This window comes from Balaenoptera ricei, chromosome 11 (genome assembly GCF_028023285.1).
Source record: "Balaenoptera ricei isolate mBalRic1 chromosome 11, mBalRic1.hap2, whole genome shotgun sequence".
Lineage (NCBI taxonomy): Eukaryota > Metazoa > Chordata > Mammalia > Artiodactyla > Balaenopteridae > Balaenoptera > Balaenoptera ricei.
In genome coordinates this window covers 20963977-20989773 of record NC_082649.1, presented here as the reverse complement: position 1 = coordinate 20989773, position 25797 = coordinate 20963977, and the positions used below count along the sequence as shown (strand labels likewise).

Here is a 25797-nt window from a genome sequence, read left to right as displayed (position 1 = left end):
TTCTGGGCTAAAGTGAGAGTCGGGAATGCAGGTTTCTAGTTGACTGTGTACCTTAGGAAGAGCAGGACCCCAAACACAGCAGTGACAACCCTTGAGGGTCTGAAACCTCTATTTCCTTAGCGCCTTATAGAGTGGACATGAGGGTCAGCCTCATAATCTAGAGCCTTCTACCAAAACCTCCCACTGGGCTCCTTCAACAATCTATAGAAGGTGTTGGTTAATGTTCTTGCTCTGAAGAAAAAAAAGAGGAACAGGCAGAATGAACTCCCAATGGTTTCTACAGCAGAGCTGCACTTGGGCAGTGCTTTTAATCTAGCAAGTAAAAAATGCTAAATCTTTTCATGGCCATCTCAATTTAGGATTTGCACACTAGGGGTTGAGGACAGGTGCAACATTTTTGACAAACCAGGGCTGCCCTGCCTCCTTAGATTTTGTTGTAATTTTCCCATATATTTTCTTTCGCAAAAAAGAAACAAGTCATTGTTTTCCCTTCAAGTTGGCAAAATTTCCTCTGGGAATACTATTTTGCAAATGGAGAGTGTTAAAGTGCATCGTGAACAGAAGAAGCTGGATCACACGGGGAAACAAGCCAGCATGGGGCAGGGTCAAAGGCATGAGAACATCTTTTCTACCACAGGTGGAGCTCCCCATCGTAAGTAACCAGGTGTTGATTATCCTCTTCCTGGATTTTCAGTGGCCATTTTTTAATTGCAGTTTGACTTCTTTCCAACACCTGACACATGCCTGCCCAATTGCTGGCCAATGGCCTCTGCAAAGTAGACCCAGACCAACCAATGTTAAACTAAGGAAAAATAAATTTGGAAGGTCAGCCTGCCCAATCTAGCCATACAACGATGCGTCCTCAAAACAAAGTGATTCCTGGCTTTTTTGGCCCCTGTTTGGTATATCTGAGATGGGGTGTGAATTACTGATAGCCTGATTCTTAGTTTAGGGCTTGCACACGGCACCAATAGGAAAACCATGGTCTGTAACTTAGGTGAAGATTCCCAGACCCCTCCTAGCAGTAGTCCTGCTCATCTCACAGTGCCTTGGTATTTTCTGAGCAACTCAGGCCCCCACTCCATCATCTGGCCCTGTCATTTGGCCTGAGTGGGCTCTCTTGGACACTCGTAATATAACCTTTCGATGAATTTCATCCTTTCGCCAAAGGTGAGAGCAGGCCATGGAATTAGCAAGTTGCATTTATTTGGACTGTAAAAGGTTTTTGATTATCTGGGAACTGTGATTATTGTGGATTTTTGGAAAACAAAGTTCATCACCACAAGCCAATCCTCACTAAAAAAGTCACTGGAGAAAGTCACAATTCCACTTGTAAAATCATTTTATTGGTATAAATATACATATGGCTAAAATACCTTCAGCATGTAATGTAAGTGAATATTTGTGAAATGTCTTAAAAAGTAGTAGTTTGATTTTTTTACAGGTGTCAAAGTATTCTCAATCACACGTTAAAAGCTAATATGCAGACAGAAATTAAAGGCCTTCAAAAAACACGAATATTCATAAAACCTCATTCCAGTCAACTATATACATCAATCTGGGCACATGGTAGAATCAGCCACAGGCCTTTCACTCGGTTCTTAACTTTCTTGTCGATGATATCGTAAAGGTCACCAGACCAAGTTTAAATGTACAATTCCACATCGGGAAGGAAGAAGTTCCCCATGGGAGAATGCAAAAACCATACCCAAGATCTAATATATATAATTTATACAAATTATTAGTGTGCTCTGTTAATATAATTACAGTGTGCAATTGCATACATCAAGAATAAATTGCTCTATCAAGTCAAGTGCAGATTTGACACAGGTACGTGCAGCAGTAACCCAGGGTCAGCTGGATGGTGTTTCTTGTGAGTGTGTGTCCAGTTACTTTGTTTGATTACGTCCCAAAACTCATCTTACAGGGCAAACTGTAGCTGCCTCAGAGAAATTCAAGTAGGGCCCATGGGATAATTGCTGGCATTCATTGAAGGCATATGAAGGAATGCAGAGAAATCAAATGCCAAGGGTTGGGAGAAGATCAGACATGTGCTTTGATTACTGAGAGATGGATCTGTTTCAGTTTTGGGGGGGAAAAAAAGGACAAAGGAAAAAGCACCAAGAGAAGATGCTTAGGAAGTAGGAAGAGGTGTTGCCCTTGGTTCCTCTCTGATGGCCAGCAAACGCACCCTGCATGGTAAGACTTCTACATGGGTGACCGTTACACAAAAATAAACTCTTTTTCTGCTTCTTCCCCAGAGTCACTGGATTTGCTGCCTTGCTGGCCATCTTTACTGGAGGACCACTGCTTCTGTTCTTGACACTCCTGGGCCTGCTGGCCCCAGCTTCTCCTGGACACTGAAACAGAAAGGAAAGGAAGTCATTATAGTTGATGAACAAGAAGATGCCAGTGGCCTGAGCAGTAACGGGGTGAGATGCAGGGGCCCTGAAGAGTGGGAGGGTTCGGGATGAACTTTCTCAAAAACAACTTGCCAAGTACATTTCAAGACTCTAGACAGAAATTAAAAACAAACCAACAAAACAAAACAGAAAACAGAAAAACCCCAGTCTATGAGAGGGTGAGCCTCTCATAGACGTGGTTGACCATCTGAGGGCAAGGACCCCAGGAGGTGAGGGTGTGGGTGGGAGCAAAGGGAGAGGCCAGGAAGGAGGAGCACTGAAGCCACTCTGCCCCAGGTGACCTCCTCAGTCATAGCTGCCCCCTCATGCAGCACAGAGCACAGGAAACAGAGCCCTGAGGTGGACAATTTAGGGTTGGCCATCCCTGCTTCGGGGACGGGATTTAAGCAGAGGCCCCAGTAATCCTTGTCAGGGTTTTCTATGTCTTAGAAAACCTCAGTTTCACTTGCTAGGAAATGAATAAAGTCTTGTAGAAATGAATTAATACTGCCTGTATTCAATCCTCTAGGAACCAGCCTCCAGGTAAAAGAACTGCCATTTTTGTTGCCTGTTCTGATCACATATAAATAAGAAGGATCTGCTGTTTATCTACAAAGCAATGATGAGAGAACAATCACCAGACTGAGCCTTTGTGATGTGTCCTGCCAGGTGCTCTGTTTTATCATTGCTACTCTTCACAGCTACGGGGTAGGTTCCATAAAACTTGGAATCGGGATTTAAACCAAATCTTTCTCCAATGCCCATGTTCTTTCCAGCTAGATCATAGCTTCACTGCTACTATACCTTGGGAAAGGTTCAGATGCCACACCCCAGCATGGCTGTTAAGGGTTATTAAATATTACTCACCAAGTCTATTGTAGAGACACCACTTAAGCTAAAAATACCAAACCCATGCACTTCGTGTGGCTTGAAAGAGTACAGCTACCTCACTACTCAGAAGTTTAAATGATCCAAACAGGAACATAGTCCTGGAAAAGCAAGAGGACTCATTTGATGCTTCTAATCATTTTGATGTTAGCATTATGCTAAAAAACTCATCTTGGCTACTTAAATGTTTACGCTGCTAAAGAATGGTGTTTCAGGAAGTGAAAGCTCATGAAACCTAATAGTCAAAATGCAAACATAATAAAGTACTTCTCCTGCCCCTCCTGCTGTCAGGGCCAGATTCTGACCTCTAGACAATAAAAATTTAAGTTTAGTTAATTACATTAAATTGAAATTACTCAATTCTGAAAAGGATAAACTTTCAAATCTCACCATACAAGTAAGTAATTTTTTAAAATTTTCTGACTTCTTTTTACCCAACAGCTTTGAGCAAATTCTCAGATGGAGGGGAAAAGCAATGAATAAATGTTATATATTGATTTTTATATTTTAGCTTGAATTGGGTAAAAAAATTAAATGTGTCTGTTTGGTCCTTTGAAAGTTGTTAACAAGCCAGGTTTTGGAAAAGTAAATTTTCTATAAATAGTTTGCCCTTTATCACAAAGCCAATTTGATAGTATTCAATAATACTCAAAGTATTTAAGTTCTCAACTTGTGTGTATATTATGAACAGGAATTAATAGAGAAAATTTATAATATTTTCATCTTGAAATACTGTGCAATAAATAATCTAACCTCAAAGTAGAGCATTACTAGTGAAAACTGCTAGAAAATTTTATTCATTCATTTTAAAACTAAAATAAGTATTACTCAAAAATGTCCAACACTACAAGTTCTAAGGAAGAAATAAGTATGGTGATACATTGCTCATTTGTCTTCAGAGCAAACATATTAGCTTTCTTTCTTAGATTAAAACTTTTCATCCTGCCCAATATTTTAGGCTTCCTCGAAATCCCAGGTCTAATTGATGTTACATGATATGTACATCAGACTACTACTACTACTACTACTACTATATACATCAGACTACTCTCTAAAAATGGAGAAATTCATGCAATCAAATATGTTTCTGTCACAGATAAAAACCGAGAACCCTGGACCAGCGCTAAGCGAAACTGAGAGAAATCCAACAAAGGAATCTTCCTGAAAAAAGTAAGACTGTCCTTTAGCCTCCATCCAAGTGACACTAGTTTTTGAGTCCTCCAGGGATGGGGGGGTGGGCGGGGGGCAAGTTAACAGGCTCGTTTTTGAGTTGGTAACATAGACCCGACCTGGTACCCGTCATGAAAGCAAAAATTTTAATTTGTCCGACATAGTCACTGAGAGGAATAATAACATGCTCTTTCTGGGGGACTGTCAAAGCAGTTCACTAGGGTGGTGCCATTATCTAAAAATGTATTCTAAAAATATTCACTTTCATTGATTTAACTCTACCAATTGTGAATGTGACAATGAGTCTAGTACCAGGCTGACATTTTCTTTGTATCATAGGTAGGCACCTTTCTTGGAGAGGAAAACTGAGGCATGGTGAGATCAAGGAACTAGTTGCACAACTAACTGGTTTGAGTTTGGAAGCCAAAGCACTCAGTATTAGTCCAGATCACTAGTGCAAACAACTTTGTAGGGGGAATGTTCTTTGTCAAGCTTGTTTTCCAGCCTTTAGGCAGCATTATTTGATTGCATGTGATTAGGATGTTAATTACAATTATATTGAAGTAGGTTCAATATTTCTGAATTTAGACTCTACTAATTCAGAGGAATCTTAGGCAGCCTGCTTTAATGTGTGAATTCTTACATTAAAGAAGTGTAGTAAAACAATCTAATTTTTTTTTTATACCGTATAAAGTCAAGCATAAAGTGCTGGAGCATCTCTATATATGTGTCTATACACATATTTATTACCATTCCAGGTACCATTAAATTTATAAAAGATACTTGAGTAAGTAAACAGGCAATTTATTCAACAGAGACACTCCATGTATATTCATATCCTGTCTACAGTGTTGATAACTGGCACAGAGAGGCTCAAATGTGAAATCTGTCATTCTTGAAGATGATCTGATTTTGCGTATATATATATATATATATATATATATATATATGCAAATACATACATATGCTAATTTTAAAGCTTCTGAAATGTGCATATAAATTCAGAATTAGAGATTCATATAAAAATTTGAGCTTTTCTTCATTTTAAGCTCCACTGACCTCCATATTTCCAAGGAGAAAACATTATGATGACCTTAAAATAATACTCAGTAGTCGGCCCTGGTTTTTTAATACTTTCTGGCAAGGGCCCAAAGTGCCAACCAACCATTAAATTTCATTTGAAGAATTCACATAGGGGTAGTAGAACCCAGATCTGGTGAAAAATGGGGAACAGAGCACTGGCTTACAGATGATAAGCCACAGCCAAATATTTGTTGGCTATAGGTTGAATTATGGAAGAAGCAAGTGATATATATAAAAGGAATCTCAGAATAAGATGGCCTGTACAAACAGGATACATTACAATGCATATAAAGCCAAAACCGACTGTTTTCTTCAAGAAAATAGGACATACTCTAATAAAAACATCACAGCTTATGATTAAACGTAGAGAGGAAATGATATGAAATTCATATCACTCGATGCAGTTACAAGTACTTCCAGGAAAAGAAAGTAAGCATTTTACCTGTCACATCAATATTAAAATAGCCACACAATTAAAACATAATAATCATGATAAAGATAGGTAGCGTGCTTTGAGAACAATAGCCTCTGTTTCACGGATACATGATTTAGGAAAATAAGAAAGCTATTTTAGCATAAACAAAGCTGTTCTTAAAACACTTAAAGAAAAGTACACACCGTGGTTTAACAGAATTGCTCTGCTGAATGCTATTTGTTAACCAGGGAACTATTCAGAAAGACTGCTACGCAGTTCTCAGGGGTGAAGACAAGTGCTGGGAATCGGCACTAACAAAACAGGATTAAAATATTATACATAAAATTACTTTAATTGAAGCTCCTGTAAAAATTACATTTTTGGTTTCCTGTCCATAGTTCAAGAAATCAAGGCAGCAAAGCAAATCAAGATGGTCCTATTTAATTCCATCAAAATTTGATGCAGCCCATCACAATGAGAATTTTAAGCCGAAGAGGTCATGAAAAAATCAGAGAGACACAGAATTTCTTGCCTTTCTAGGATTTGGCTTATCTCTGGCTTCATCTTATTTTTACTCTAACTCAAAGCCTCGCTGGCTGATCCATGTGGTACTACTGGCTGTCGGGCTCCTCCTCTGTGTGTTGTATAAAGTGCTCTAGTGTCCTCTTGAAGAAGGAACATTACTTTGTATCAAGGGTGCTTTGTTACTAACAAGTGATATAAGTCAACTGATGTAATAGTTCAAATGTAAATTTCCAAAATCTAGAAACATCTATGTAACCTTGGGTGTCCTTATCAAAAGAGGCACTATATAGAGATAGAGCTTCTGATTTAACATACTCTAAGAATTAATTCTCTCTCCCCAGAAAATAAGTGTCTTAGGTGTTCATTTATGTAATTTTTCTGTGACTTGAAGACAACAGATTTTCTTAGAAAATCTCTTGCAGGGAAAAGAGTTATTGTAATCGTGTGTCTATGAACACACCTACCACAAAGGAAGTACTTTAAAAGTGAAGGACCAAGTTGGTTGGTTTCCTCTAGGGCAAGTGCTACTCAGCCCAAACAGAATGCTCCATGCGTATCTACAGACTACGGACATCGCTTTATGTGGTGGGCATGTCCTCAACTCCACCCTGTCATGTGGCCAGTGTGTGCCGGGCCACCAGGCAAGTCAGAGTACATGGCTCATCCAACAGTGCTGGCCAAGAAGGCTGATTCCAAATGCTGTTGCTCGTGGGGGGCTGGTAGATGCTTTCTTTGTTGTTTTTGTGTTTAAATCTGTCGAGGAAAGTCCTCAAAGACAATAGTTCCTACCTGAGAAATCGTAACTCATTGGGCTACTAAGCTCTAAGGTGGGAGAGGTTTATCATCAATAATCAAGTGCTAAAGTTTGAGAATGGTTTAGCCTTTTAAAATAAAGGGAAATTATCCCTATTATAAGGTCACTTCCAGTGCCCTGCCCTCTTGAGGGATGTGGGCACTTTATCCCTGGAGCCAAGACACGCATATGTTAACCTCTGATAAAGTTTTACAGAAAGAAACAAAAGCCTTCTTCTAAGGGAAAAAGTCCCTTAAAGAAATTTCACATACCAGAATATTTTATATTCTTTTTCTTGTATGATACTAAAATTTCCTTTAAAAGACTTTTCAAGTCATATTTATAAAAAGTTATTAACCAGGGAGAGGATGAATAGTCATAGAAAAGCCATTTCCTCTCTGAATCAGCAGTGCTTGTTCTAAAATTTCCCATTGGAGATGAAAGCTGATTTAAAATCTGTCTCCTTTTTCTCTCCTGGGACTGTCCTCACCTGAAAATAACTTTACAGAATTTACTACAGTGTCAAATGGCAGACAGAAGTCATTGAGTAACTGCTGTAAAATAGTATAAATTGTTCCTAGAGGTTGAAAAGTTAATTAGTACTTTTCTGTTCTTACTAAAGGGTCATAAAATGTCCCCTAAAAGATGATGTGCATCCTTCCCTAAAAGAGTGTAAGGTAAGGTGTTAGACCAACATTGTCTAAAGGATAAATTGTGCTACTCTAAGAATTTCTGACCCCATCCCAGTTGAAATCTAAGACAAAAGAGATAAAGGGAGACATGACCCTGAATATAAAAATAAACCTCGACGATCACAGAAATTTGAAAGGACAAGTCACCATACTCGAAAGTAACTTGATCCTCCTCATAAGAATTTCTAAATTTAGATTTTTAAGTCAATACTTTTTTGCCACCAATGGAAGGACCATCCTGTTGCCATTCAGAAAAAAAAAAACCAGTTTATGAATAATCCCTGACCCAGTCCCAGGACAGAAGTTACTCAATTAAAGTTTGTTTTTGTTAGTGCCAGTTCATAAGCTTTGGGACAGTGAGGGATGATAATTGAAGACTCTAACCATTTGTTGGCTGTGACTTCCTGTGCCCAATTGCATTCACTTCCTCTTCTGCAATGGTGGAGTACAGTTTTGAAGGTCTTTTCCCTCTACTGGAAGGCTTGCCACTGTCATGATCTGAATGCCTTTTGTAATAATCTCCTCTTTGCACTACTGAGGAAAAGGGATTCATTTTACCCTTTGTAGTAGCAAATAACATCATGTTGACATTAATATTAAAAAATATTAATATATAAAACTTAAATATCAGCTTACCCACCCCACTTAAGATTCAAGGAACCTCCAGTGTTGGTCCTGAACAGATACACCATTATCTACAGAATTCAACAGCCAACATTATGGAAATGTCGTGCAAAATGAGGTGAGCGCTGAGTCTGCCCCCAAAAGATACTAATAAAAAGGCCCCCGCATTACCATTTCGATTCCAAGATGGATTAACGAAAGTCACATTCACTATGGAATAATCCAGAAGAATCACAGCCATTTACCTGTTTCAGAAATGAGTTGGGCACGCTAGTCCAAAGGGAGGCACAGAACAAGGAAATGAAGTAACCAGCATGAATAATATACAAGAAAATAGGAATGAGCACAGCAGGAACATTTTTCTAAAGAAAAAGAGAGGGCTCACAAGCGGCTCTCATTCCTGGGCCAGCTTAGTGGACAAGCTGAAAAATAAACTGAAGTCAAAATATTACCACCTCAGACATTTACAAACCGTGCTCAGACCTCACATAGATTTTCAGTCCAATTTCAGTATCAAGCGACACCATCAGAATGATCTCGGTGATTAACTTATCCTGGATGCCAGAGGGGAAAGCAATGGTTTCCCCAGCTCTACAGTCTTTAGCTGGAAAGATGGGGTCACAAACCATCCATAGTATTTGCTGTTGGGGGGAGTAAGGAAGGGAATCAAACATCTATCCCTGAAGCTATGAAATAGTTGAGAAGCAACTCATTCCTAAGTTCCTGGGGAAAGAACACCTGAATTTTTCAAAGCAGCAGTGGGCACACGAGCAGCATCCAGTATTTCACCCACTTCGTTAACTAGAGGCTCGTGGGTGACTCTAGGCCTTGTCTGATCATATAGCCAGGCGTCTTAGAAAACATCATTTTTCAAAAATGTTAAGCAATTATTTCTTCTTCAGCCTTCTCCCGCTTTCTTTTTAATCCTTCCATATTTCCAATGGCTTTTTGATGAGAGGAGCATTCCTACTTACCCCTACCACCCCTCCATGCCTCCCCATTTCTCTCCAACAAAATTCTCTCAGGCATTTTCAAAGCTTCCTTATAAGTAAAGACGCAAAGTCAGCAGTTGCAGAAAGAAGGGCAAATGAGGGGTGGGGCTGTGTGGTGTGAGCGGGCCTATCAGGGACACTCGCTGGCTCCAGTCTCTCTGAGCTGGCACCACCAAAGTTTCCTCTTCCTACACCAAAACTTCCAAAGGCCGTGGCTGTAATACGAAGCCCTGTATTTATTGATTACCCCGTGTGAAATGACTATAGGTGTCAGCCATTGTTCATGGCTTCAGTTTCTCTGACAGAAGTGGTTTGTCAGCTTTGGTCAAAAACCCCACCTTTTAAAATTTATAGCCAATAGGTGAGTGAAGCTTGTACCCACTTAGTAAATCTGCAGAATGGAGATGAGAAAGCAGTCTGTGTTATTTTTTATTCGACTCCCAATTAACAAAGACAGTACTCACAAACACTTTCTATTAACTTCAACCCAAGACCATCATGAATAAAAGAAAATGGCCCAAAGGAGGAAGATGTCAGAGCGGTCAAAGAATTCTAAAGCATCAAACAATAAAATAAAACCAAGCAACTCCAAACCACGCTGAGAGCTATCTGGACATGGGTGACGATGGCTCTAGAATTTCTTTATAGGTGGTGCTTAGAGATGGCAATTACATTACACTTTATGAAGGACAGAACCCCAAAGGCAACTGTGCATTGAACAGAATGGGAGGAGTGGGGGAAAGACCTGGTGGGGTGCGGAAGACACCCCGAACCCACCTCGCCTCCACTGATACCGACATTTGATCTGATTCTGGGAGATGAGATTCAAGTCCCGGGACTACCTTGTTCTGCTCCCACCTCAGCAAATTTGAAGGAACACACTGGTGCCATGATGCCCTGCGTCCACGCAGGTGACACACTTCTGAGGATGAGGAGCATCTGACCTCACGACTGAGCGAGCTAACAAGCCACAGGGTCTCCCAGGCCTGTGTGAGCCGCTCCTGAACCATAGCAACGGTGACTGACAACCAGGGGGAGCTCTTCTGAGCAACGATGGGACCTAGAAACCCACAGGTAGCACCAAATGAGTCACAGAACAATGTGTGTGCACTTCTGATAAACTGGGAGTCAGTTCAGGAGCATCTAGAGATTATTATTACAAAGATCTTCGGGCTGAGTGTCTCAGTTACGCTTTTATTCCCTGTATATGGTCCTTCTTTAAGACCCAGTGTCACCAACAATGCTGAATCAAGTTTCTGAACAAAACTGCACTGGTTCCAAAATTTAATCCAAGGGATGCTGGGCTGACCGACAAACTCTAGGATATAAGTTGAGTCCAAGATTAATTCCTTCCCCTTGAAATGACTCTCCTTGGGGAGAGCTCACTCAGAGAAAAAATGTCTTACCTTCCCGGGAAAACGTCCTGGGACTGGGCTGTGGGCTGCCCTGGCTCTCTCTCTCCTTGTCCGAAGGAACCTTTTTCAGGACAGGCGGAAGAAGAGCGACTTTAGGGGAACCCGGGCTGGATGGAGAGTCTGGGATGTCCTCTATGGAGACACAAAGACATGAATCAACCTGTCCCACAAACTGGATTCCTAAAGCATAAGCTGGGTTAATCTTTAAAAACAAATGACTAATAATCTTTTAAAACGCAGCAGAGAATTTTTCTGGCCAAAAACTAGCTTCACAGCTCAGTTGAAGTAACAAACAATAGAGAGAAAAATAATGAAAACTTACGAAGAGTTAAAATCTGCAGATGTGAATCTATCTTGCAGATAGAATTTCAATTTCAGAATCTCAGTGAGCTGGTATTTGAAAATTAGACTGTAAGTGAACTAAATACTCCCTCTGCCTCAAACACAAAGGCTATTTGATTTTCTTAAAATACGTGATAGTTATAACCCATTGCCTTTACCTGTTGTCAAATCCAGTAAAGTGGTCACCATATGTATATAACGTGTATTTGCGCTTTCAGGAGTGGAGGTGCACGTACCTACATACACATACTGAGATCAGTAAGAATAACTTAGAATCATGGACTTTGAGAACCAGATAGGACTGTGGTGAGCACTGTACAACTGGAGAGACTGAACGACCTGCTACGCTAAAAAGATGGCAAAACAGGTAGGATTAGAAGTCTCGTCTCTTGATTCTAAAGGCTGTCCTGTTTCAGTCTAATTGAAAGGATTAACTGCATTGCACTCCTTTCTCTGCTCTATCACCAGCAGAGTAATTCTCAGTTTGGTGTGTGTGTGGGCCGGGCTGTGGTATACACAGACGGTGGGGCTGTGTGCCCATGACATGTTATTTACAAAAACAGGCCCACAGTTTGCAGAGCCCTGTTCTAAACCCTAAATATTTGACAGGATATGGGATTAAAAACACAGCAACTTATGCGTTCTCTATTTGTGGCCCTCATCCTTAAACTGTGGCCTTCTGAAGGGTCGGAGAACCAGGACACAGCTTTCAGAAAGCTACACCGAGCCCTGTCAAGGGGTCAGCACCCCACGAGGCTGCTTTATCCATCCTGCCTCCGAGCCGGAGCCCTGAGCGCAAGGACAGTCCCTGAGTGGGTGACCTCAGCACTGAATGAAGGCACCCTTCAGCCTCTGTCACTCTGGCAGGTTTCTCACGGCCCCTCCCGCACACACGCCCCCCTCCACGTTCACCAGCCGCCCTGGACACCAGCTGTGGAGGCCCGGTCCTGCCGCCCGGTCATGGTGTCACTTCCTGACCAGCAAAACCCTTACCAGGCCGCGAGGCGGCTCTCGGTTTCTGCGGGATGGTGGGCCGCACCGACAGGCCGGGTTTGGGGGACTGCAGGAGGGGCTTCGGGCTGGTGGGCCTGCTGGAAAAGCTCCGGGAGCTGGAGCCCGCCTCCACCTTGAGCTCTGCTTTGGTGTTCTTTTCTGGTGTTCCCAAACCGAAGCGGTTCTCTGGATGCACTTTAGGCACTTTTAAAATGAAAATGAGTACAAAAACCACTTTACTGTAAAAACCAAAGGTGAAAGAAACCAGTCCTTTGAAGGTAGAAGTCTGGTGCAAACTGCTATAATGGTTTCTTGTCATTTCTCATCAGATATTTTATTTAATTGAAGTATAGTTGACTTACAATATTATATTAGTTTCATGTGTACAACACAGTGACTCAATACTTTTATAGATTATACTCCATGTTATTATAAAATATTGGCTATATTCCCTGTGCTGTACATTACAGCCCTGTATCTTAGCTATCTTGTACCTAGCCGTCTATACCTCTTAATCCCTAATCTTGCCCCTCCTCCCACCCCTCACCCCACTGGTAACCACTAGTTTGTTTTCTGTATCTGTCATCAAAGATATTTTAGAACAGGAACATGCTATTCTAGCATGTTTTTAGAATCAAAACACGCTGGTGGAAGACAAAAATTCTTGCTAGAAAAGTGGTGAATTTGGTGGTGCTCTTCCAATCACCCTTGACTATTCCAGAGACGACGAGCCTCATATTTAATAGGGTACATGTCCATACGAGTGTATAGGGGGGACAGCAGGCCTCAATCCATTTGAAGCCGTCAGATCTTCCTTAGATCTGGCACAAGGCACAGGTCTAACCAACTGCAGGTGCCTCCGTTCTGGAGGACAATCAGTTAGGGGTCTGGCTGCAGGTCCTGGGAGAGGAGCACTGTGCTGATGCCCAGAACCTCAAGTCTAGTGAGAACCACTCCAGGGGCATCAGCTCATGCCCCGCCTCCACAGCTTCTGCTGCCTTAATTATCCAGATAACCGGCAGAAATAAGCCAGCTGAATATGAGTTTTAGCCCAACTCTTACCTTATGAAGATGCTAAAGCCAAACACAAGAACGTCAAACAGTAAAATGAGGTAATTTCTGCACAATTTACAAGTTACTCTCCAGTTTGCATCTAAAGTATCTTACTCTCTTTCTGCACCTGAAAAGTCCGAGGGTCAAAGGAAATCAGATATTCAGGAATATTCAAGCTGAAAGAAAAGAACATCCCCTCATGTCAGTTAAAAGGGCCTCCTCCCATATACCATGTATGGCGTATTTTTAAAAACATCAGTAAAACAGAAACAAGATTCATAGATACAGAAAACAAGCAGGTGGATTCTAGAGAAGAAATGGGTAGAGGGATGAGTGAAATTAGGTGAGGGAGATTAAGAGGTATAAACTTCCAGGGACAAAATAAATGAGACACAGGGATGAAATGTACAGCATGGGGAATATAGTCAGTGATTTTGGCATAACTTTGTACAGTGGCAGATGGTACTTGACTTATCATGGTGATCATTTTGTAATAGAAATATCAAATCACGGTGGTGTGCACCTGGAACTAACACAGTGTTGTAGGTCAATTATACTTCCATGATTAATTAATTTAATTAAATTAATTCATCAGCCATGTCCCCTCTCCAAATGCCCACAGTTTAGGAGTTCTTCTCAATGAAGTCTCTTCCCTTTGGGAAACAGGGAAAGGTGCCCTGCCCAGGTGCCAGGCTACTATGGTGGGAGGTGTCGGGCAGGTGAAGGGCTGTGGTCTTTTAGGTGAAAGCTGAGAACATGTAACACAGAGGCCCATCCTTGCTCTCCATCTTTATTTGCCTTCTGTCAATCACATTTGACACATGGAATCAGAACGTGTTTTTCTTAACGGGGTGACGGCAGTGGCCTGACTTACCTGCCCCACCTCCATCCAACCGTTCTGTGCTGCTCAAGGCCAGGCTGGAAGAATCCTGGGAGATGGCATCATTTCCAAGTTTCTAAAAAATTCAAGTGCCCCGCCCCAAAAGTGCATAGTTTTTTAAAGTGTAAGAAAAAGAACAAAGCAGATAATAACTGGCAACAAATAATGGCTCCTTAACTCTACTGTCATTACACTGACTGTGTCCGACCTCCCCATCTCCCTGAGGCTCTGCTGCTGGGACAAGACCATGAGAGACACGCTCTGTTCTGTGTTTACAATCAGGGCTCTGGGGTCCAAAGTGCGGCCAGTTCCTCAGGATGCTCCCCATGGACAGAGGGGCGGGGGCCCGAGGGAGCCAGCGGGCGTGGTGACATCTCCTGTTTTTCTGATTGAACACCTAGGCGGGCTCTGCAGCCCCTGATGCTCCATGTGATGGGGGCACTGATACTCTAATTGTTTCCAGGACCCTCTCCAGATTGGGTTCCACTGATCTAAAAGCAGTGGAAACCTTCCCAACCTCAGTGTACAAAATAGGGAGGAAGGGGCCTGAAGTGGGCAGGGTCTTCCTTGCCAGTGAGGCAGAAGCACAAGACACACATCTATAGTTTAGGAGGCAAGTATAAATAGGTCTGAATTAATTTTTTTAAAATCTGCAGGTGGGAGGAGTTTATGATGGCAAAGACAAGGAAGGTGAGATGGCCAGGAATCAGCCATCTGCTTTATGGGGCAGGAAGTCCACAAGAGCGTGAGGCATTTAGATACAAAAAAGATAAGAAGAAAAAAAAAGGCTAGCGTTTGCTCAATGATACCCGAGAACCCTATTGGCAGAAATGACCCACATCTGCCTCCCGTCTAAAAAACAAAAATAAGAGGGGCGGGTGGACCAGGAGGCACGACGATTCCTAAGCCAGTTCGAGCTTCAGCCTGCCGGTTCCTGCTCAACTCACGCTTCTGACAAACCTAAAAAGCAAATATCTGCTGCCAGTTCCGAGCTTTAAATTGTTTCCGATGATACAGGAGAGATGATCTGAAACACAGTTGAGATCTGCCACAGCCGCGCATCCGCCGGGAGTGCCAGCTGTGTCAGGAGGGAGTGGGGAACATGGCAGGAGTGCCGAGGAATTTCTCAGCGAGCCCATGGAGTTCCACTCTCACTAGGGGTGGTTACTGAGCAGGTCTCAGAGGAAGTGTGGACACAAGTACCACAGCGAGAACGGCACGTTATTTGACATCATTATGGAAAAGTGACCCCAAGGAAGGGAAGCCCCGTGCCAGGGGCAGCACGTGGAGCCCTCTGAGCCCGGACGCAGGTCCGCAGGGCCAGGAGCTAGCCATGAACTGCCAGCCAAAACCAGCAGGGGGCGCCTTAGTCCCCCCCCCCCCCCCCCCACCTCCCCGCAGCTGTCTAGAGGCTGGGCCAAACCGGTCCTCAAATGCAGAGTGCCTGACCTAGCCTTTCATAGCTTCTTAGAAGGCAGGGGCGTGGGTATCCAAGCTCAGATAAAAATGATAAAGTGGAGTATTTAAACAGGGCCAGGAATGAAGAGGAGTTAAATTTGTGCCCTGAGCGCCTTGCTTAAGGAGAAACTGCCTTTTAGGCTCATGCGAGTGCAGGGCTGGCATCTGAGAGTAAGGGCCTCCTTAAATTTTATACCCTGGGCACCTCATTTGCCTACATTTAAAATCTAATCCTAGGAGTTGTTTTCACTTTTTCCTTCCAGGCTTTCTGAGGTAGTTATAAATCCCCAAAATGACTGTGCGGAATGAGGATGAAATAACCTGATGTCAGTTGTCTCTGAGTGCAGGCAGCTGACGAGGTGGCCCCAGAAGAAAAGATATGGCCGCTAAGCTTTCAATACCTGTTACTCTCCTTTGTTAATAAATAATAAACACCATACTTTCATTTTCACAGTTCTTTCTGTGAAAATATATGTATTTTTAAAATAAATACATATATTAAAAGTAAGTAGTGTAAAGAGAATTACTCCAGAGGAAAGTGAAGGCTATATATATACATACACACACATATATATATATATATATTTTTTTTTTATCATAGTATATTCACTTCTGGTGCTTATGTTGCTAACTTTATAGGGAACACAGTCATGGAATTTTAGGGGAAAATATTCTAAAACTAATTTTCAAAACACGTTCTCATTATTTTATAGTTCTGATAGAACACCCTTGACTGGTTCCAATTTTAAATACTAAGGATTTTTATTCTTGTTTTAATAGACACTAGATGGTGCTCAAAGATCATCAGTATGAGTCTTGAACAAATTAAACCATAAGAATTTTGTCACTTAGAGCCAATTTATCGAATCCAAAGCACCTGGAAAAAAACCGTCCAGCACTTCTCATCTTTCTACCAAAAGGCAGCTATTCATCCATGGAAATAGTGATAAAAATAAACCGCTCATTAGTGAAAACAGCACATGCCTTGTTGTAAGGAAAGTCTATGAAACAGTTTGAAATTTAAACATTTCCTTGGGTGTCTGACTCACCAATGATATGTTCACAGTGTTCAGAATTCTGAGCAGTGAAGGCCACAACATGCCTCCCATGTTAACAGAGTATAGTTTTAGCTCAACCCTTCTCTGCGGGCTAGTGAGTGAGTGAGGAGGGATCCGTAACTAGAAAATTGCTAGATAACGATGGTGCTGGTGGAAGAACTACGGTGAACAGCTGTAAAATCTTGCGGGGTGCAGGATTTAAAGAAAAAATAATCAGTTGTTTAGAAGTAATATAAAACAGCCCTGCATGTCCTGGTAAACAGTTAACCATTTACTTTCTGAAAATCAAGGGTTCATTGGGATGAACTATTTTATTCTGATTCAAATAAAAATCGACGTGCGATTTTCCTTTCATTGGAGAACTCAGTTTTACAAACATAAAAGAGCTCAGGATAGTGCATAGAAACCAAAACCTGGGTTAAACATATTGATCTTAGTGATCACAATAAGGATACAATCCTCAAGTAGCTGCAGGAAAAAATAGAGGTAAAAGGAGAAAAAAAATAAATACACAACTTATATTTTAAAAAGAAGTTCAAAAATAAGTAATGCATTAAGTCAGATTTTGGGGGGACTCAGCAATTTTTAAATGATAAAGTGCTTCTTCATAGCAAAAGACAACATATCTCAGTGGTCAAGTATTCAATTAATTCTAACAGAATACTTTGACTTTTAAACCTGGAATTTAGCAAGGAACTTTCAGGTTTGGAAAAGGACATAAATTCTGAAATAACTGAAAAATAGATCTCTCTTGATATAACTAGAATCTGGTTTCAATAATTTTATTTGCCTCTGTCAGCTTTCCTATCTCCAGTCACCCTCAGGTCTCCATTTGGATTCAACAGACAGTCTTTCCCCAGAGTGGAGCACGTCCCTGGCACAGCTGTCACATGTTTCTATGACACGCACAGGAGCACCTGAGCAGGTGAGACAAGGCCCGTAGACCTTCAGCCACTGCCTGACCTTCCCAGGCTGAGGCTCTCCGGGAGAGCGTGACCCTCATGCCAGCGGGAAAACATGGGAAGACCAGGCCCTCTGGTCTGTGTTCCGGGTTCTTTAGGAAAAAGTCGTGTTTTCGGATTTTTATTTAACCCACAGGTTATTTTTCTGTACCTGTCTTGCCCATAAAAACCGAGTGGAGACAAAAACGACAAAGGCAACCAAGTCAAAACAGACCCTCCTCCCTTACCTTCAGCGAGCAAGCAGCCTTGGCTTTCATCTCCTGCTTGGCCTTCATCTCCGCCAGCAGCCCGCTGCCCATCATTTGGACCCTGTACCTTCGCCCTCCTTGGGGGCTGCCCTTGCTGTCACTCCGGTCCACCTTCCCCACATCTTCCCCTTGACTTTCTTCTAGGGAGTCAGGTGTTTTGATCTCCTCTACCCGATCAGCACTGCCATTGTGCTCTGCTGGCTTCGTGTCCTTCCTGGGGGTGTCCACAGCTGGGCTTCTGACTCCTGCCTTTGGAGAGGAGAGTTCTTCTGTCATCAAGAGCGTTGGTGACCGCTCAGGTTTGGTCCGGGGTTTGATTAAGTTGAGAAAGCCACTTTTCCGAAAGTCTCGCTTTTTCTTCTCGTCTCCTCCTTCACTAAGCTCGTGGGACTCTAAGCCTCTTGCTGACCCTCTCCTGTGATTCAAAAGAACAAATCCTGTTGGGTTTACTGTAATTAAAGCTCCAGCAAGAATCAGTCAAAATCGAAATAGGGAGATTGCTGCTTATACAGCAACCATTCTGAAGCATTTAAAAAAAAGTTGACTTTGGAAATAGAAAGGAATGTTGAATATCACCATATCCACACAAATCAACAATGGGAATGTGATGTGACTGGGAGGACTGAGAGCAGAGGTGAGTTTATGTTTAAATGCTGTATGTAGTCAAGTGCCTCTCCACTCGCAAGAACTTCCAGAAAAGGTGGCTCCACCCAAGACATAGGTGGGCGACGGACTGCCTTATTTACTTTGGCGGGCACTGGAAAGGGCCAGATTTCCCCTTAAGCCCCTAAAATCCTTCCATGGTCATTAGATAACATCTGAAATCCCGCCCTAAGTGCTCAAACCAAGATCCGGATCCCTGCTTAAATGTAATACCACTGAAAGAGGCAACAACATGAAAAAGCAGACAGTAAGCTTTGGTAGAGGTCTGTCAGGAAACGGATGGGGAGAAAGTGTAAATGATGTGGGTTGAGTGGGAGGTATCATCACTGCCTTTCACTTAAAGCTGGAAGGATGAATACCCGTTTAGCTGCCCTGAGTCCCCGGGAAAATCCCAGTAAGGGATTGAAAAAAAAAAAAAGGCATAAGCCCCAGAGGGGAGAAAAGGCAAAAACAACAGTTTGGAAGCCAAAATCGTTAGGAGTGAAAACTGACTTAATCTGGGAACGCTGACCTCTAAAGCATTGTAGGGGAGGCCCTGAAGCAAATGGACTTCAGGTGAAGGGGAGCAAAATATGCCACCCCAAATATGCCTCTTTGGCACAGGATTATTTGAGGCTGATTATTTTTAAGGAACTGCAGACACAGGAGAAGCTCTGAAAACAGAGTAGTTACCCTTTTGTAAGAGAAATTTACATTTCTAAGGAAAATCTCCATTTGTAAGGGTGTATTCCTTTCAGTACCAGGAAAAAAAGAATCACTAAATCCCTAGACATTTATCAATGGAGAAGGCAGGGACTTAAACCTGCATAACGACCTTACCCTTGTTTATCTGGTCCAGGATAACCTCCCCAAACTGTCCCCAACCCCATCTTTCTTCTGTCTTTAGCTGAAGATGGTATTTAAGGTGGTAGTGTGGGCCATTTCAGGGAATTATTGTTTTCCTTGGGATCTCACATGTATACAGGGGGTATACATGTTAATAAACTCCATGAAACAAGAAAAATAGAAAAATGTGATAGCATAAGTGGAAGACTCAAGGTTGGAAGATAAGACTGAGGAAATCGCACAGAAAGTTGATGGGGGGAGGCTAAGAAAAAAAATGAAAAAATAGAAGCGAAACAGTAAAAAAACAAACAAACAAACAAAAACTAGTGGATTAATAGAGGAAACAGGGCTTCCCTGATGGCGCAGTGGTTGAGAATCTGCCTGCCAATGCAGGGGACATGGGTTTGAGCCCTGGTCTGGGAAGATCCCACATGCCGTGGAGCGACTAGGCCCGTGAGCCACAATTACTGAGCCTGCGCGTCTGGAGCCTGTGCTCCGCAACAACAGAGGCTGCGATAATGAGAGGCCCACGCACCGTGGATGAAGAGTGGCCCCCACTTGCCGCAACGAGAAAAAGCCCTAGCACAGAAACGAAGACCCAACACAGCCATAAATAAATAATTAAATAATTTTTTAAAAAAAACAAACAATTGAAAAAACAACTGAAATGTACATTATTGTATTTTTAAAAAAAAATAGAGGAAACAATAATGGGAGTTTAAGAAAAAGAATATAGAGAAAAAGGAAGCAAAGAAATTATAAAAGAAATAATTCACAAAAAACTCCAGAACCAAAGAATATAAATTCCCAGATTGAAATGGCTCATTAGTGCCTAGCAAATGGGTTTCAACGAAACAAAATCAAAAATCCACACAGAGGATATCATCATAAAATGTCAATATACCAGGAGCAGAAAGAAGATCCCAAATGCTTCCTGAGAAGAGGAAAAAAAGAACAAGCCAGAAAGGATCAGGACTCAAGATGACATTGGATTCTTAGAGCAACACTAGAAGCTTGAGGATAATGGGACCAGGTTTTCAAAATTCTAAAGAAAAATGGATTCCAATCTAGAGTTCTGTACCTAGTCACACTATTAAGCAAAATGCAAGACATACGCATTTCAGAAACTCACTTCCCGTGCTTCCTTTCTCAGCAAGCAACCCGAGGAGGTGCTGCACCAAACAAGAGAGTGAAGTAAGGAAGACGACGACCGGGCCAAAGGAAACAGGAAAGACACAGGAATGAGTGAGGGGAGGCCCCCAGCAGACAGTGAAGGGACATCCCAGGAGGCCAGCAGGGGACGAGGCCTACAGGTCACCCTGGGGCTATCAGACAGCAGTGAAGGATGTGCCCAGGAAGATGAAACTGAGAAGACTTGTGGAAATTTATACCTTTACTGGAGACTTTGGCGGGCACTGGAGATATGTCAGAGATAGGAATACAGAAAACTAAGCAAAGGCAAAAGGAGACAATTGTTAACTCCAGGGAAAATAAAAAGTTGTATAGCAGATGAACCTATTGGCAAAGCAGAAATAGAGACACAGACATAGAGAACAAACGTATGGACACCATGGAGGGGAAAGGGGTGGGGGTGGGATGAATTGGGAGATTGGGATTGACATATATACACACTACTATGTATAAAATAGATAACTAAAGAGAACCTACTGCCTAGCACAGGGAACTCTACTCAGTGCTCTGTGGTGACCTAAATGGGAAGGAAATCCAAAAATATTGGGATATATGTATACGTATAGCTGATTCACTCTGCTGTACAGCAGAAACTAACACAACATTGTAGAGCAACTATACCCCAATAAAAATTTAAAAAGTTGTATAGGAAAGGAAATGTAATCATACCATACTGTATAACTCAGCTGTGAATATTTACATGCTTATAATGAAGTAAACATTAAACACTGATGTAACCAACAGTTATGACATAACTAAATAAGATGGCAAGAAGAGGAAAAGTGTGTGTGTGTATGAGTTTGCCTGCATGCGTTTGGTAGACAGAAGGGTCAGACTGTATAAGAGCTAAAGTATCATCCTCTATATAGTAAGAAGTCACCAGTTACGGTTACTATTTAAAACTGAAAAATAAGAAATAGCAACAACAACAAAAAAGTTAAGAAATATGGAAGCAAAATCAAAAGTAAACAGCTAAAGGAAGAGGAATTAATTGCCTCTGGGGAATAGGGAAAGAAACAGCCCCCTGCGTGTTTTTGTTAATAAAAAGCCTTGAAGAACATCTGACATTTTAAACTATGAGGAGCATGTGCAACTTTGATTTTCAAACTTCCTTCATACAACCTGACGGTCTGACCTGTGCCTACACCTCTCGTAACAAACTGACAATGGTCTGTTTTTATATAACAAAATAAAACAAATCACAGCTTTTAGTGGATTCCATCATTATTCGACAAAAACTGATGTACCTAGTTCTATGTGTGCACTTGGACATGAAGAGAATCCTCCTAGAGCAAGTATCTTTGTAGAAAGTGGGTTTTACACCTTATAAAGTTTGCCCAACTTTCATTCAGAGCCTATTGAAGAAGGAGGCAGCTTTAAGGGCAGAGGACATCACACTGGCGGTGACACCACAGATGATCTAGATCTAACGCGCACAGATCTCTCCACTAACTCAATTTCCAAAGTTTGGGAAGAGGAGAGCCTACAATATTATCTGTTTGTACAGATACAGGCCAGGACTGTCTTGATTCATTCAACCAGTAGTGACTGAGGGCAGTTGATACATTATGGGCTGTGTCAGACACTGAAGTTATAATGAAAAATAAGACCCAGGCATTGTTTGTGAAGAACAGCATTCTTTGGGAAGAAAAGACTTGAAAGCCAGTCATTAAGAAGGCTTTTCCCGTTTGGCTCAGTTTATGTTGGTATTGCTTGAATCTTCTGCGCTGAGAATATGTCCATCTATTCCCCACGCTGTAAAAAAATTAAAAACCAAACAAACTCTGGAAGGATTATGTTGCCCTAACAGATGTGTGCAGAGGATGAAAAAAAAAGGGGGGGGGGGTTGGTTGACTCAGCACTAGAGAAAGAGCAATTAATTTGGGGGGGGTGGGGGAGGAATAGTCAGGGCTTTCCCCTGACTAGAATAAATGACATTTATTTTGAATAAATGACATTTACATTGGATCTTGAAGGAGAGGAGAATAGAATTTTCCCTAGTATGCCAAGCTTCAAGTGTCAAAAAGACAAATAATTGGGTCCTAAAGCTTATAACATTAGGTAAGTTATACTGGTATGGACACAAAAATTTAACTTATTCCCACCTTGCCATCCTGCTAAGGCAAGATAAGGCACATCAATCTACAGAACGGACTAGCTTCTTCCTTCCCAGTGCCTGGCCTGTTCACCCTCAGCTTATCAGGATGGTTAAATTCGTTCTTGAATTTGATATCTCAAGGTGAAGAATACTTCACAGACACAAATCCATATTCAGAATGTACTTGGGGATGGATCTGCATATAGTTGGGGATTAAGTAACTTGGTACAAGTCATGCTTAAAGGCTGGAGTGTTTCAAGTTAAGCTCTTAGTAAAAGTACTATTGAATTGTCTTCTAAGGAAACTCCATGTTGTTAATAAGAAAATACAGAGAAAACTTTTTAGAGGCTAACTCTGAAGCCTCTTCACTAATTCTGTTGTCATTTTGACACTGTCTGTTAAAGCTGTGCCATTTAGCAATGATGTAGGGCCCCCAGATACATCAAATTATGAACGTGAGGAATTTTAAAATACAGCTGACCCTTGAACAACGAGGGGGTTAATTCACGTATAACTTAGAGTAGGTCCTCAGTATCCGAGTTTGTCCACATCCACAGATCAACCAACCACAGCCTGTGCAGTACTGTAGTATTTACTGTTGAAAAAAATCCACAAATAAGCGGACCCGTGCCGTTTAAAGCTGCGTAGTTCAAGGGTCCACTGTAAGTAACTTCAGCCTGCCAATGCCCACTGTCCTAGACATACCCAGGTGAATGTGATGATGCCCTAAAAAAAATACCTTGGGGAGGTACATTTTCTGGTCTGATTTAGAAGAGTACAGTGGTTCTTCAACTTGAGCGTGCCTCAGTATACCCTGGAGGGCTTATTAAAACACTGGCTGCTGGGCCCCACCTCTAGCTTCTGATTCAGTAGGTCTGGGGTAGAGGTTTGAGAATTTGCATTTCTAATAAGTTCCCAGTTGATAGTGATGTTGCTGACCTGAAGATCACATCTGCAAACCACCAGAACAGTAAATCCCCTGTAAAATGTGTCTATTTTATATATTTATATGAAATAAGAGCCTTAGTACATACTAAGTTTAATTGTAATTGTTAGTAATTTAAATATGAATTAAATAGTATGATTAGTGAAATGACTCTGAACTCACTTGGAATCCATTTTGGTCACCTTCTTGGTGAAAAATTCATCTACACCTTCATCCACTCTCCCCATAAGACCATTCTGTTCACCATCTTGGGAGACTAGGCTGGTAGCACAGCCCTGCAAACCAAACAGGTGTGATATTAATTTACATTCAACTTAATTCGGCAAACACGTATTGCTAGATTCAAGGCACTGTGATAAAGGCCATGGGAAGGACAAGACTGACTGACATAGGGCCCTTATATTCTACTGGAATAGAAGTCACATTACAACTGTAACAAGGGTAGAAAGAAACAAAAGTGAGAAATGCACTATAAACACAAAGCCTGCTGGAAGATTAAGGCTGACTGCTGTCTCAGAAGCAGCTTGGAACCTAGCAGGCTATGAAGAGCCATGTGTTCCTGAAGCAGAGGAAGGCATTGTGGGCATATTGGTAAGGGAAGAGAGAATGCATGAGAAAATGATACATACACTAAGTTTTGAGAACAGTAATAATTCCAGTGGCCGGGGCCTGAGGTTTAGGGATAGAGTTAACTGCTGAGTATTAACCCTAGCAGATACTAAAAATGGCCACTCCAAACACCACCCCCCAACCCCCACCACCTGCTTTCTTTCTTGCTTGCTGGAAGAACCCTGATTTCAAGATGGAATACTTATCTGAACAAGTCAAATACTATAATTCTATCTCCTTGTCTGTGACTGGTAGGCATGGGCATGTGATACAGTTCTGGTCAGTGAGTTACAAGGTGGCTCACGGGCAGGTTTTCCTGCAGAGGAAGGGATGCATTTTTTTATGCATGGTTGTGGGAGAGAGGATGTGATGTCTGAGCTGCAGCAGCCACCTGGAGTTCAAGAGGAAGCAAACCTGAGGACAAAATCCACCATGCTGAGGATGAAAGAGCAGAACAGTGGAAACCATCTGGGTGCTTATGCTGTGCTGAACAAACCAGTCTTGGATCCCGAGACTTCTGGATTTCTTGTTAAGTAAGAAAATAAGTATTTCTCATGATTTAAGTCATTTTTAATTCAGTATCTCTCATTATCTCTAGTTGAATGAATACTTCCCAACTAATAATACAAGGACTGACAGTGAACAACCTTGAATCCTATGCTAAAAAGTGCGGAATTTACTTTGTAGGTGAGAGGGAGCCCCAAAGAAATGCCATGGCCCAACCTGCATTTTGGTCAGATGATCCTGGGGCAGCATGAAGGATATACTGGAGAAGCCAGGGATTATAACTAGGGAAATCTGTTCAGGAACACAAACGAAAGACTTCTGTGATTGTTTAGTCTAATCTGGAGGAGATGAGGAACTAAGTACTAGGGAAATGAGAAGAGAAAGAAAGACGTTGCCCAAGATGAGGTTGAACTTCCCAGGCTGGGTGAATGGGAGCATCATTCTAGGGAACATAGTTCAAAGATCCGACTTGGGGAAAAAGATGATGAGTCCAATTTCAGGCAGTGTTATTTGAGGTGCTGTGGAAATCCAGGGGCAGGTGTCGAAAGCTTGAGTCTCAGGACAGAAGCTGGTGAGAAGGTATATGGAAATTATTCATCAATCTAGCATTTCTCTTTGAATGGACAACTCATAGTGAACTCAGTAACATGCTTGGTTTGTGTCTGCAATAGTGTATTAAAATTTCACACAGATAGGGTGTGGGCCATTGAGAAAGGACATGTATCTTGCCCATTCTGTTGGGCAGAGGACAAATTCCCATGTGGTTGCGATATCTGGGCGGGATGTCTTGCCATAGAGCGGTGGGAAAGTTCCTTTCTGTAATCTTGATTTGCAAGTCTCAAGTTGCCTCTGGGGGAACCTGGCTCTTGTCTGCACAAGCACTGTTTAAAGAAAAGACCCATCATTTGCTTTAAACAATCATTCACTGGCAACGTCCACTATAAAAATGACCTGATAATAGGTAA

The 25797-nt window shown here is 41.9% G+C and overlaps 1 protein-coding gene across 5 annotated transcripts in view; it reads right to left on the bottom strand.

Moving 5' to 3' along the window:
- Window positions 1-1355: 1355 nt before the first annotated feature.
- Window positions 1356-25797, bottom strand: part of CARMIL1 (capping protein regulator and myosin 1 linker 1) — a 319730-nt gene continuing 295288 nt past the window's right edge. For 3 of the 5 annotated variants that reach the window (XM_059938045.1, XM_059938047.1, XM_059938049.1), the window contains 7 exons: window positions 23879-23991; window positions 17973-18408; window positions 14262-14343; window positions 12335-12538; window positions 10991-11131; window positions 8353-8502; window positions 1356-2360 (listed from right to left, as the gene is read on the bottom strand). In XM_059938045.1, coding sequence (XP_059794028.1) covers window positions 2224-2360; window positions 8353-8502; window positions 10991-11131; window positions 12335-12538; window positions 14262-14343; window positions 17973-18408; window positions 23879-23991 — 1263 coding nt within the window. In that variant the 3' untranslated portion in view covers window positions 1356-2223. The remainder of the gene's footprint in view (window positions 2361-8352; window positions 8503-10990; window positions 11132-12334; window positions 12539-14261; window positions 14344-17972; window positions 18409-23878; window positions 23992-25797) is intronic. The other 2 variants (XM_059938046.1, XM_059938048.1) reach the window with 2 other exon arrangements.